Source organism: Salvelinus fontinalis, chromosome 37 (assembly GCF_029448725.1).
Source record: "Salvelinus fontinalis isolate EN_2023a chromosome 37, ASM2944872v1, whole genome shotgun sequence".
NCBI lineage: Eukaryota > Metazoa > Chordata > Actinopteri > Salmoniformes > Salmonidae > Salvelinus > Salvelinus fontinalis.
In genome coordinates, this window is record NC_074701.1 from 13,962,986 (window position 1) to 13,977,375 (window position 14,390).

Here is a 14,390-nt window from a genome sequence, read left to right on the forward strand (position 1 = left end):
AAACCCCCCTTAATTTTAATTCCAGGTTGTAAGGCAACAAAATAGGAAAAATGCCAAGGGGGGTGAATACTTTCGCAAGCCACTGTATATTACATGGTTAATGATGAAATATAAGAAAGGTATCCTTCTTTCAAATAGTTAAATTCTTCAAAATGCCCCCGATCAACTTCAATATACCATAGGCCTAAACAAAAGCACAAGCATTTTCCCAAAGATTGTTTGGCTCAACAACTGAGCGGTAACTGTAATTCAACAAAGTCAGTGGCATCCCAGAATGCATTGCGTGATGGAGCCCTGTGGTCAGGCTGCTGTTTACATTAACCTCTAATCAGGCCTCCCTGGAGACCTCAGGCCTCAGAACTAGGCCAGCAAACTACAGGGGCCAAGCAGGCCCACCCCACCATGCAGGCCAGACCATGGCTTGGGCCCTCTCTCTCTTTCGCTCACTCTATCTCTCTCTCTCTCTCTGGGTCGTTCCACCTCAAAAGCACAAGAAAGAGAATTGACACCAACCTTCTCAGATTGTTCTGAAATAGTTTCTGTTCTTAGAAACAGATAAGATTAGCTAGCATTCCTTCAACATTATTTTGTTGAAATATTAGTTAAAATTCGCCAGTCGTGGACTCTACAAGGTGTCAAAAGCGTTCCACCGAGATGCTGGCCCATGTTGACTCCAACGCTTCCCACAGTTGTGTCAAGTTGGCTGGAAGTCCTTTGGGTGGTGGACCATTCTTGATACACACGGGAAACTGTTGAGCATGAAAAACCCACACTCAAACCAGTGGGCCTGGCACCTACTACCATTCCTCGTTCGAAAGGCAGTGCATTCGGAAAGTATTCAGATCCTTTCCCTTTTCCCACATTTTGCTACGTCACAGCCTTATTCTAAAATTGATTAAATTAAATGTTTTCCTCATCAATCTACACACAATACCCCATAATGACAAAGCAAAAACAAGTTTTAGAATTTTTTTCAAATAAAAAAAACAGATTCCTTATTTACATAAGTATTTAGACCCTTTGCTATGAGACTCGAAATTGAGCTCAGGTGCATCCTGTTTCCATCCATTCATCATCCTTGAGATGTTTCTACAACCTGATTGGAGTCCACCTGTGATAAATTCAATTGATTGGACATGATTTGGAAAAGCACACATCTGTCTATATAAGGTCCCACAGTTGAGTGTCAGAGCAAAAACCAAGCCATGAGAGCGAAGGAATTGTCCTTAGGGATCCGAGACAGGATTGCGTCGAGGCACAGATCTGGGGAAGGGTACCAAAACATTTCTGCAGCATTGAAGGTCCCCAAGAGCACAGTGGCCTCCGTCATTCTTAAATGGAAGAGGTTTGGAACCACCAAGACTCTTCCTAGAGCTGGCCGCCCGGACAAACTGAGGCCTGAATTTCAAGCGTCAGGAGGAAACCTGGCACCATCCCTACGGTGAAGCATGGTGATGACAGCATCATGCTGCAGGGCTGTTTTTCAGCGGCAGGGACTGGGAGACCAGTCAGGATCGAGGGAAAGATGAACGGAGCAAAGTACAGAGAGACCCTTGATGAAAACCGGCTCCATAGTGCTCAGGACCTCAGACTGGGGCGAAGGTTCACCTTCCAACAGGACAACAACCCTAAGCACACAGCCAAGACCGTGCAGGAGTGGCTTTGGGACAAGTCTCAATGTCCTTGAGTGGCCCAACCAGAACCCGGACTTGAACCCGGTCTAACATATCTGGAGAGACCTGAAAATAGCTGTGCAGCACCGCTCCCCATCCAACCTGACAGAGTTTGAGAGGATCTGCAGAGAAGAATGGGAGAAACGCCCTAAATACAGGTGTGCCAAGCTTGTAGTGTCATACCCAAGAAGACTTGAGGCTGTAATCGTTGCTAAAGGTGCTTCAACAAAGTGTGATATCAGTTTTTTTATTTTTTATAAATATGCCCCAAAAAATAAAAACCTGTATTTGCTTTGTCATTATGGGATATTGTGTGTAGATTAATAAGGGGGGAAAAAGTATTTAATAAATTGTAGAATAAGGCTGTAACGTAAAAAAAATACCCTCTGAATGGCACACATACACAACCCATGTCTCAATTGTCTCAAGATTTAAAATTCCTTCTTCAACCCGTCTCCTCCCCTTCATCTACACCAGGGCTGCCCAACCCTCTTCCTGGAGATCTACTGTCCTGTAGGTTTTCAGTTCAACCCTAATTTAGCATATTTGATTCAGCTAGTTATGGTCTTGTTGAGTAGCTATTTAGGTAGAATCAGGTGTGCTAAATTAGGGTTGGACTGAAAACCCACAGGACGGTAGATCTCCAGGAAGAGGGTTGGACTGAAACCCCACAGGACAGTAGATCTTCAGGAAGAGGGTTGGACTGAAACCCCACAGGACAGTAAATCTCCAGGAAGAGGTTTGGACTGAAAACCCACAGGACAGTAGATCTCCAAGAAGAGGTTTGGACTGAAAACCCACAGGACAGTAGATCTCCAGGAAGAGGTTTGGACTGAAAACCCACAGGACAGTAGATCTCCAAGAAGAGGTTTGGACTGAAAACCCACAGGACAGTAGATCTCCAGGAAGAGGTTTGGACTGAAAACCCACAGGACAGTAGATCTCCAAGAAGAGGGTTGGAATGGAAACCCCACAGGACAGTAGATCTCCAGGAAGAGGGTTGGAATGAAACCCCACAGGACAGTAGATCTCCAGGAAGAGGGTTGGACTGAAACCCCACAGGACAGTCGATCTCCAGGAAGAGGGTTTGACTGAAAACCCACAGGACAGTAGATCTCTAGGAAGAGGGTTGGACTGTAAACCTACTGGACAGTAGATCTCCAAGAAGAGGATTGGACTGAAAACCCACAGGACAGTAGATCCCCAGGAAGAGGGTTGACTGAAAACCCACAAGACAGATCTCCAGGAAGAGGTTTGGGCAACCCTGCTCTACACTGATTGAAGTGGATTCAACAAGTAACATCAACAAGGGATCATAGCTTTCACCTGGATTCAGGTGTTCCTAATGTTCCTAACATTTTTCTAACAATGAGTTAGACATGAGGAATCCAAAGGAATGGTCAACAACAAAAAACACAGCCCCCCCCCACACATATCCCCCACCAACAACAAGTATACAGTATCAGTTCTCTGTCTGACAAGTAGTATGGAGATGCAGCTCAGAGTATTGTTTCCTTATCCTCTGTAAAGTATTCTCAGTGAATTTGGTCATGTTTTTTCCCCTGCTGTTTTCAGAGAAATTACTCATTGAAGTTGATAGGTTTATATCCTTCTAGGCAGAGCTGCAAAGAAAAAGCCATCTCAGACTGGCCAATAAAAAGAAAAGATTAAGATGGGCAAAGGAACACAGAACCTGGACAGAGATACGGCTTTTTCTTTGCAACTAAGACACTAGACAGAAGAACTCTGCCTAAAAGGCCAGCATCCCAGAGTCGCCTCTTCACTGTTGAAGTTGAGACTGGTGTTTTGCGGGTACTAGATAATGAAACTGAGTTGTTAAGGACATGTGAGGCGTCTGTTTCTCAAACTAGAAACTCTAATGTACTTGTCCTCTTGCTCAGTTGTGCACCGGGGCCTCCAACTCGTCTTTTTATTCTGGTTAGAGACAGTTTGCGCTGTTCTGTGAAGGGAGTAGCACACAGTGTTGTACGAGATCTTCAGTTTCTTGGCAATTTCTCACATGGAATAGCCTTCATTTCTCAGAACAAGAATAGACTGACGAGTTTCAGAAGAAAGTTATTTGTTTCTGGCCATTTTAAGCCTGTAATCGAACCCACAAATGCTGATGCTCCAGATACTCAACTAGTTTTAAGAAGGACAGTTTTATTGCTTCTTTAATCAGAACAACAGTTTTCAGCTGTGCTAACATAATTGCAAAAGGGTTTTCTAATGATCAATTAGCCTTTCAAAATGCTAAACTTGGATTAGCTAACACAATGTGCCATTGCATTGGAACACAGGAGTGATGGTTGCTGATAATGGGCCTCTGTAAGCCTATGTAGATATTCCATTTATTTATTTAATTAATTTTTTTAATCTGCTGTTTCCAGCTACAATAGTCATTTACAACATTAACAATGTTTACACTGTATTTCGGATCAATTTTATGTTATTTGAATGGACAAAAAAATGTGCTTTTCTTTCAAAAACAAGGACATTTCTAAGTGACCCCAAGCTTTTGAACAGTAATGTATATATATCTTTAACTCATTTTTGGAAAAGGACCAGTAAGTAAGCATTTCACTGTTACCGTCTGTTGTTTATGAAGCATGTGACAAACACAATTAGATTAGATAAAGGCTAAAAAGTTAGCATTTGAAGGAAACCAATTAGGGTACACTATCCCTTTAATGTTGAGGGGGGGTTCTTAAAAGAAAATCACCAGATAATAGCAGGAACATCACCATCTAGTGGTCAGAACCTGGTAATATCAGCATGTAAGAATGGGACATAAACCTAACAACTTCAATGGCAAATTTCTCTGAACAGGTGGGGAAAAAAACATCACCAAAATCACTACATTACATAAGATGAACAAACAATATTCCCGAGCCACAACTCCATACTACTAGTCAGACATAGAGAACTGATACTGTCTTGTTGTTCTTGGTTTGGGATTGGCGTGGGGGGGGGGGGTCCGTGGGTGGCTTTTCACAACTTCTTTGAATTCCTCATGTCTTACTCATTGTAAGAAAAAGTTTGGTCCAAATCAGATGTTAGTACAATATTTATTGAACATTATATGAATCCTATGAATTAAAAATGGCCAATTTGGCTCCAACCAATTGGCTTAATTTCTCACATATGAAATTATATTTCAACAAAATAATGTCTCAGGAATGCTAATCTTATCTGTTTCTAACTATAGAAACAATTTCAGAACATTCTGAGATGGTGGGTGTCATGGCTTCCTGGAATGACACACACACACACACACACACACACACACACACACACACACACACACACACACACACACACACACACACACACACACACACACACACACACACACACACACACACACACACACACAGCCTTGCCGCCTGCCACATAACCAAGTCTTCGTCATCCTACCTCATTCTTGCTCTCTCTCCCTCTACCTTTCTCACAGTTCTACATTACTGCACACACACAAGCACACATAAACCACACCCCACCACTCCATAACCTAGATAGTAAAACACTATTCCACACCATACAAGGATTGGTGTTTAAGGAGATTCTGCACTTAAACACAAAGAGAGAGAGATGGAGAGAGCGTGTTTGTGTACGAGAGAGAGAGAGCCTAGGAAAGAACAGCTCTCCCCTTTCCCCACAGCAGATACTCAACAGACGCTTCAACGTCTGACTGACTGTAATAGAGATGGCAGTTCATTTAGAGACAGGCTCCAACCAGAGATCCTCGGGCAAGAGGATGTGCCTCTCCAACGTGGGAGGAAACCCATGGATAACAAACACTTCCTTATTCTGTACCAGTAGCAGTTAATAACAGCTCCAAATGAGGGGAAGTGGTTGAGATGGAATATTTTGCTCAGTCAGCATGAGATAAGCTGTGGAACGGCCAGTTAAGAGTGCTAATGAGAAAGGATGAAGGACTGGCTGCTTGGAATGGTAATGGATGATATTTCTGTGACTGTTTTGGGGTGGGGGGGGGGGGGTTTGAGAGTGTTACGGTCTTCTTCTTTAGCAGATGCGTTACTGCTGGTGCGATTGCTTTAGTTTGCTTCCTATAGGAGAGCCTGGGATGTAAGGCTGCTTGGGATCATTTAACAACGTACAGGTTAGATTTGTTAGAATTTGATACAACTTGTTACTTAGGACCAACCTTGTCTGCCGTTAGCTCTCGGATCTTGATGATCTGCACCCGGAACTTCATGAGCAGGGCTTCCAGGACGAAACACTTCTCCTTCCAGTCCTCCTGTCCCAGGGCCTCCTCTGCCTCTGCCATGGCCCCTGTCCCTGCCCCCTCCAGCCCCTGTGGAACACAGAGAAAGATACATTACTGACAATGGTGCAGTCACCTTTATTTAGTTACTTGGGAATTCTGATAAGAATGGCAGAATCGTCCTTCCGTTAAGATCCTTTCCCTACGTCGTGGACTGTGAAAGAGAGGGTGGATGAGATGCATGCAGCTGAGACGGATAGACACAGTGTAGCTGTTGTTCTGAAACTGTAACTGTATTTCCCATCTGGCACCCCTCAAATGTTCCAAGGCTGGGCTTGACTAGGCTGGACTGGACACAACAGTCAAACAGAGCAATGTGAGAGAAACGTGTATGGGCAATTCCACGGTTACAGATTTACACTTTGACTCAGTTTTTTTTTAATTTAAAATGTACGCCAAACAAGGACTACTTTTAACAACATAAAAACTTGATACAAAGATTATTTAATTGTATAGTAGAACACTCTTTAATCAGGCAGCTGTGAGGGAGACCTACATTATCTCTGGCTTCACAGGGAAGAACTCCAAGAGTAAATGGTAACATGTCCCTTATATAGTGGGAGGTGATAATACAATCATATTGTTATTTTATACAAGCAACAGTTCAGGAACAAAATGGCCTTGTGTTAGGGTGCAGACATACCAGGAGTCCATGAAAGGCATAACTGTCACAACCCTGACCTTAGAAATCCTTTTATTTCTCTAGTTGGTTAGGTCAGGGTGTGACTAGGGTGGGCATTCTAGTTTTTCGTTTCTAGGTTGGCCTGGTATGGTTCCCAATCAGAGGCAGCTGTCTATCTTTGTCTCTGATTGGGGATCATACTTAGGCAGCCTTTTCCCACCTGTTTGTTGTGGGATCTTGTTTTGTATTGTAGCCTTTTTGCACTACAAAGCTGCACGTTCGTTTTGTTACTCTTTATTGTTTTGTTGCTGGTTCACATTAATAAACATGATGACCGCCTTCCACGCTGCACCTTGGTCCAATCCTTCCAACAACGAGCGTTACAATAACATCACAGTCCAACACAGAACATATCCCTTGAGAAGTGAACACAGCTCACCCCAAATTCTACCACTACAAGACGCAAACTGTGTAAGAGAAATATGGTAAAATCTCCCTCAGGTTTTTATGCGACCATATTTCCCCAAAACGGTTAAATATCTGCTCTAAATTAAGATTCACAGATGTCTGCAGAAAGAATGGGAGGTCAGCTATTCAGCTATGACATGGCATCTTGAGTTTGAAAACATCTATTTTGGTTATTGAACTACAGTAAGTGAAGTGGATTTACACCTGGTAGTGGAATTATGGCAACAGAATTACATCATGGGTCCCTGATTGTACTACACAGAAATGTATAATTATGGAAATGAACGTCATTCTCATGTTTTACAACTTTGGACATTACAGCACAGCAGAGCACAGTAGAGTATAGTTCAGTACAATACAGCAAAGCACAGTAGAGTACAGTGCAGTACAATACAGCACAGCACAGTAGAGTACAATGCAGTACAATACAGCACAGCACAGTAGAGTACAGTGCAGTACAATACAGTATAGCACAGTAGAGTGCAGTACAATACAGCAGAGCACAGTAGAGTGCAGTACAATACAGCATAGAACAGTAGAGTATAGTGCAGTACAATACAGCATAGCACAGTAGAGTGCAGTACAATACAGCAGAGCACAGTAGAGTATAGTGCAGTACAATACAGCATAGCACAGTAGAGTACAGTACAGTACAATACAGCATAGCACAGTAGAGTACAGTGCAGTACAATACAGCATAGCACAGTAGAGTACAGTGCAGTACAATACAGCAGAGCACAGTAGAGTACAGTGCAGTACAATACAGCAGAGCACAGTAGAGTATAGTGCAGTACAATACAGTATAGCACAGTAGAGTATAGTTCAGTACAATACAGCATAGCACAGTAGAGTACAGTGCAGTACAATACAGCAGAGCACAGTAGAGTATAGTGCAGTACAATACAGCATAGCACAGTAGAGTGCAGTACAATACAGCAGAGCACAGTAGAGTACAGTTAAGTAAAATACAGCCGAGCACAGTAGAGTACAGTGAAGTAAAATACAGCAGAGCACAGTAGAGTATAGTGCAGTACAATACAGCAGAGCACAGTAGAGTGCAGTACAATACAGCAGAGCACAGTAGAGTGCAGTACAATACAGCATAGAACAGTAGAGTATAGTGCAGTACAATACAGCAGAGCACAGTATAGTGCAGTACAATACAGCATAGAATAGTAGAGTATAGTGCAGTACAATACAGCAGAGCACAGTATAGTGCAGTACAATACAGCATAGAACAGTAGAGTATAGTGCAGTACAATACAGCAGAGCACAGTATAGTGCAGTACAATACAGCAGAGCACAGTAGAGTGCAGTACAATACAGCATAGAACAGTAGAGTATAGTGCAGTACAATACAGCAGAGCACAGTATAGTGCAGTACAATACAGCAGAGCACAGTAGAGTATAGTGCAATACAATACAGCAGAGCACAGTACAGTGAAGTATAATACAGCCGAGCACAGTAGAGTATAGTGCAGTACAATACAGCATAGCACAGTAGAGTACAGTGCAGTACAATACAGCAGAGCACAGTAGAGTATAGTGCAGTACAATACAGCATAGCACAGTAGAGTACAGTTCAGTACAATACAGCAGAGCACAGTAGAGTACAGTGCAGTACAATACAGCATAGCACAGTAGAGTACAGTTCAGTACAATACAGCAGAGCACAGTAGAGTATAGTGCAGTACAATACAGCATAGCACAGTAGAGTACAGTGCAGTACAATACAGCAGAGCACAGTAGAGTACAGTGCAGTACAATACAGCAGAGCACAGTAGAGTACAGTTCAGTACAATACAGCATAGCACAGTAGAGTACAGTGCAGTACAATACAGCAGAGCACAGTAGAGTATAGTGCAGTACAATACAGCATAGCACAGTAGAGTACAGTTCAGTACAATACAGCAGAGCACAGTAGAGTACAGTTCAGTACAATACAGCAGAGCACAGTAGAGTACAGTACAATACAGCAGAGCACAGTAGAGTACAGTGAAGTACAATACAGCTGAGCAGACTATGGTAGAGTAGAGTACAGTGCAGTAGAGTACAGTGCAGTAGAGTACAGTACGGTAGAGTTCAGTAAAGTAAATAATTCAGTACAATATTCTATACTCTACACTACTTGTATTTACTATAATGTATTGAACCGTACAACTGTATTGTATTATACTGTTCTCTACGGTGGCCTACTGACTGTACTGTAGTGTATTGTACTCTACTGTGATTTGATTCGATTTGATTAGGATCTCTTTTAGTCCTCATGTGGACTAATCTTCCAAGAGTCCTTAAACATTAAAATACAATTTATAATATGATCACATTTTCACATATAACACACTGTTACAAACAGACATAATACACTAATATATTGACCTCGATAAATACTCTAACAATCTGAAAAGAGAGATTGATTCCTTCATCTACCATAGTCCTGCTCAACCTTCCAATGTATTACAGTTGAAGTCGGAAGTTTACATACACATACCCCTCTTTCTGCTCCGTCAGGCTCTGGTTCACAAACATGACCAGGTGAGGAGAGAGCTGTGTGGTATGTATGCATGTATGTATGTATGTATGTATGTATGTATGTATACACACACAGTTTAAGTCGGAAGTTTACATACAACTCAGCCAAATACATTCCAATTGACTGAAATTATGTCAATTAACCTATCAGAAGCTTCTAAAGCCATGACATGTTGTGGAATTTTCCAAGCTGTTGTAAGGCACAGTCAACTTAGTGTATGTAAACTTCTGACCCACTGGAATTGTGATACAGTGAATTATAAGTGAAATAATCTGTCTGTAAACAATTGTTGGAAAAATTACTTTTCATGCACAAAGTAGATGTCCTAACCGACTTGCCAAAACTATAGTTTGTTGACAAGAAATGTGTGGAGTGGTTGAAAAACGAGTTTTAATGACTCCAACCTAAGTGTATGTAAACTTCAGACTTCAGCTGTACAAACTATGTTATGCCTATGTGTTATCCAGACAGAAAAGAGAAATAGGAAAAACAACATTTAGATTCTGAGCAATAAAGAAATGGAATAATTTATCTGAACAAACCAGAAACCTTTCAATATATACATTCAAAAAATACTTTAGAACCATTTAAATATACAGTTGAAGTCGGAAGTTTACATACACTTAGGTTGGAGTCATTAAAACTCATCCCCAACTTATTGTGGGAAACTTGTGGAAGGCTACCCGAAACGTTTGACCCAAGTGAAACAATTTAAAGGCAATGCTACCAAATACTAATTGAGTGTATGTAAACTTCTGACCCGCTGGAAATGTGATGAAAGAAATAAAAGCTGTAATAAATCATTCTCTCTACTATTATTCTGAGATTTCACATTCTTAAAATAAAGTGGTGATCCTAACTGACCCAAGACAGGGAATATTTACTAGGATTAAATGTTAGGAATTGTGAAAAATTGAGTTAGAATGTATTTGGCTGAGGTGTATGTAAACTTCCGACTTCAACTGTATATATTAAGTAAAGAATTGGCCCAAGGCAGTTGCTCTGCAGTATTCCACAGTCTAAAGCATGAGGGGAAGAAAACAACCCATTGATATAGGTTGACTGTTTCCTGTCAGTTAGATATGACTGTTTCCTGTCAGTTAGATATGACTGTTTCCTGTCAGTTAGATATGACTGTTTCCTGTCAGTTAGATATGACTGTACCCAATTCAATGCTGCCTCCTTAAACCCATAATGCAATCGTTTTTTCTAAATTATTTAAATGATCCATGAAATCAAATGCTGCACTTAAATCTAAAAATAATACACCCACAAACCTACCGTTATCCATAGCATTGAGCCACTGGTCAGTCATGTCAACCAATGCAGTGGCAGTAGAGTGTTTTTTTTTTTGCGATAAGCATGCTGATTGGCTGCGATCAGACTATTCTTTTCCATGTACTCCCATATTTGTCTACTCACAATACCCTCCAATATCTTACTGAGTGAAGGGAGTAGACTAATTGGTTGACTATTGGCAGGAGTAATGATGCTGTTCTTCCACTAACCTCATTGCAACTCCCCTCCAAGTCTCCGACCACTACCTTGTATCCTTTTCCCTCTCGCTCTCATCCAACACTTCCCACACTGCCCCTACTCGGATGGTATCGCGCCGTCCCAACCTCCGCTCTCTCCCCCCCGCTACTCTCTCCTCTTCCATCCTATCATCTCTTCCCTCTGCCCAAACCTTCTCCAACCTATCTCCTGATTCTGCCTCCTCAACCCTCCTCTCCTCCCTTTCTGCATCCTTTGACTCTCTATGTCCCCTATCCTCCAGGCCGGCTCGGTCCTCCCCTCCCGCTCCGTGGCTCGACGACTCATTGCGAGCTCACAGAACAGGGCTCCGGGCAGCCGAGCGGAAATGGAGGAAAACTCGCCTCCCTGCGGACCTGGCATCCTTTCACTCCCTCCTCTCTACATTTTCCTCTTCTGTCTCTGCTGCTAAAGCCACTTTCTACCACTCTAAATTCCAAGCATCTGCCTCTAACCCTAGGAAGCTCTTTGCCACCTTCTCCTCCCTCCTGAATCCTCCTCCCCCTCCCCCCCCCTCCTCCCTCTCTGCAGACGACTTCGTCAACCATTTTGAAAAGAAGGTCGACGACATCCGATCCTCGTTTGCTAAGTCAAACGACACCGCTGGTTCTGCTCACACTGCCCAACCCTGTGCTTTGACCTCTTTCTCCCCTCTCTCTCCAGATGAAATCTCGCGTCTTGTGACGGCCGGCCGCCCAACAACCTGCCCGCTTGACCCTATCCCCTCCTCTCTTCTCCAGACCATTTCCGGAGACCTTCTACCTTACCTCACCTCGCTCATCAACTCATCCTTGACCGCTGGCTACGTCCCTTCCGTCTTCAAGAGAGCGAGAGTTGCACCCCTTCTGAAAAAACCTACACTCGATCCCTCCGATGTCAACAACTACAGACCAGTATCCCTTCTTTCTTTTCTCTCCAAAACTCTTGAACGTGCCGTCCTTGGCCAGCTCTCCTGCTATCTCTCTCAGAATGACCTTCTTGATCCAAATCAGTCAGGTTTCAAGACTAGTCACTCAACTGAGACTGCTCTTCTCTGTATCACGGAGGCGCTCCGCACTGCTAAAGCTAACTCTCTCTCCTCTGCTCTCATCCTTCTAAACCTATCGGCTGCCTTCGATACTGTGAACCATCAGATCCTCCTCTCCACCCTCTCCGAGTTGGGCATCTCCGGCGCGGCCCACGCTTGGATTGCGTCCTACCTGACAGGTCGCTCCTACCAGGTGGCGTGGCGAGAATCTGTCTCCTCACCACGCGCTCTCACCACTGGTGTCCCCCAGGGCTCTGTTCTAGGCCCTCTCCTATTCTCGCTATACACCAAGTCACTTGGCTCTGTCATAACCTCACATGGTCTCTCCTATCATTGCTATGCAGACGACACACAATTAATCTTCTCCTTTCCCCCTTCTGATGACCAGGTGGCGAATCGCATCTCTGCATGTCTGGCAGACATATCAGTGTGGATGACGGATCACCACCTCAAGCTGAACCTCGGCAAGACGGAGCTGCTCTTCCTCCCGGGGAAGGACTGTCCGTTCCATGATCTCGCCATCACGGTTGACAACTCCATTGTGTCCTCCTCCCAGAGCGCTAAGAACCTTGGCGTGATCCTGGACAACACCCTGTCGTTCTCCACCAACATCAAGGCGGTGGCCCGTTCCTGTAGGTTCATGCTCTACAACATCCGCAGAGTACGACCCTGCCTCACACAGGAAGCGGCGCAGGTCCTAATCCAGGCACTTGTCATCTCCCGTCTGGATTACTGCAACTCGCTGTTGGCTGGGCTCCCTGCCTGTGCCATTAAACCCCTACAACTCATCCAGAACGCCGCAGCCCGTCTGGTGTTCAACCTTCCCAAGTTCTCTCACGTCACCCCGCTCCTCCGCTCTCTCCACTGGCTTCCAGTTGAAGCTCGCATCCGCTACAAGACCATGGTGCTTGCCTACGGAGCTGTGAGGGGAACGGCACCTCAGTACCTTCAGGCTCTGATCAGGCCCTACACCCAAACAAGGGCACTGCGTTCATCCACCTCTGGCCTGCTCGCCTCCCTACCACTGAGGAAGTACAGTTCCCGCTCAGCCCAGTCAAAACTGTTCGCTGCTCTGGCACCCCAATGGTGGAACAAACTCCCTCACGACGCCAGGACAGCGGAGTCAATCACCACCTTCCGGAGACACCTGAAACCCCACCTCTTCAAGGAATACCTAGGATAAAGCAATCCTTCTGCCCCCCCCCCCCCCCCCCCCCCAAAAGATCTAGATGCACTATTGTAAAGTGGCTGTTCCACTGGATGTCATAAGGTGAATGCACCAATTTGTAAGTCGCTCTGGATAAGAGCGTCTGCTAAATGACTTAAATGTAAATGTAAATGTAATGGGTTCTTTGCTGTCTTTCGGGATAGGACAGTTTAACATGCTTCTATACATTTGGAAATGTCCCCTTTTCCAGTGACCAATTAAATATGTATCTCAGTGGAGGTGCAATCTGGGAAGCAGCATAGCGAAGTAAAAACATTGTCCATAAGACCATAACCTGTAGATTTACCATCAGGTAATGACTTCCATAGGTTTAACACCTCCTCCACTGACACCGTTTGTAGACTAAAAGAGCAGTTTTTCTGGCTCATAATATGATCATCAATCTATTGGACAATAGCTTGTTTGGAAGAATGGGTGTTTACATTATCGCTCAGTAAATTAATTTTCTTTGTAAAAAGAAAAATCAGCAAAATGATTGGCAATATCAGCTGGTTTTGTTATTGTTCCCCCCTGTCAACCTTCACACTAGATGGGCATGATGAAATAGATGTGCCAAGTAAACCCTTGACAATCAATAAAAGCATTTTGTAAAAAAAAAATGTTTTCTTACGATTTCATTTAACTGCATGATTACAGTGTTCTACAATTATGTCAATCAAGTTCTGGTTTAGATTTGCCAGCTAAGACTTTTGCCAGATTTCTTTGACAAAATGCCTCACCCATGCAGTTGATCGTCAATTCATGGAGATGGACGAGCCCCAACAGTACTCTTTCTTACTGGTGCATGATGGTCCATTACCTCAGAGAGCATATCAATAAAACATTCTGTAGCGTGATTTAAATCCTCCTCTAGATAAATCAGCTCCCAGGGTACAGCAGCCAAATCATTTTGAAATAGCTCATGATTAAATGTTTAAAAATGTAACTTGACCACAATCCTTGGGGGTTTCTTTGGAACCTTGGTGTTCATGGTTATGGTCCCAATATTATGGTCTGTCCAGCCCACTGGCAATGATCT

General features: G+C 43.6%; 1 protein-coding gene across 3 annotated transcripts in view; it reads right to left on the reverse strand.

The window, feature by feature from the left end:
- The window catches only part of plekhh2 (pleckstrin homology domain containing, family H (with MyTH4 domain) member 2), a 71,872-nt gene that overhangs the window by 48,857 nt on the left and 8,625 nt on the right, over positions 1-14,390 (reverse strand). For 2 of the 3 annotated variants that reach the window (XM_055902043.1, XM_055902040.1), the window contains exon 2: positions 5,842-5,991. In XM_055902043.1, the coding sequence (XP_055758018.1) occupies positions 5,842-5,964 (123 nt within the window). In that variant the 5' untranslated portion in view covers positions 5,965-5,991. Of the gene's footprint in view, positions 1-5,841; positions 6,155-14,390 lie in introns of those variants that run through there. The other variant, XM_055902042.1, reaches the window with a different exon arrangement.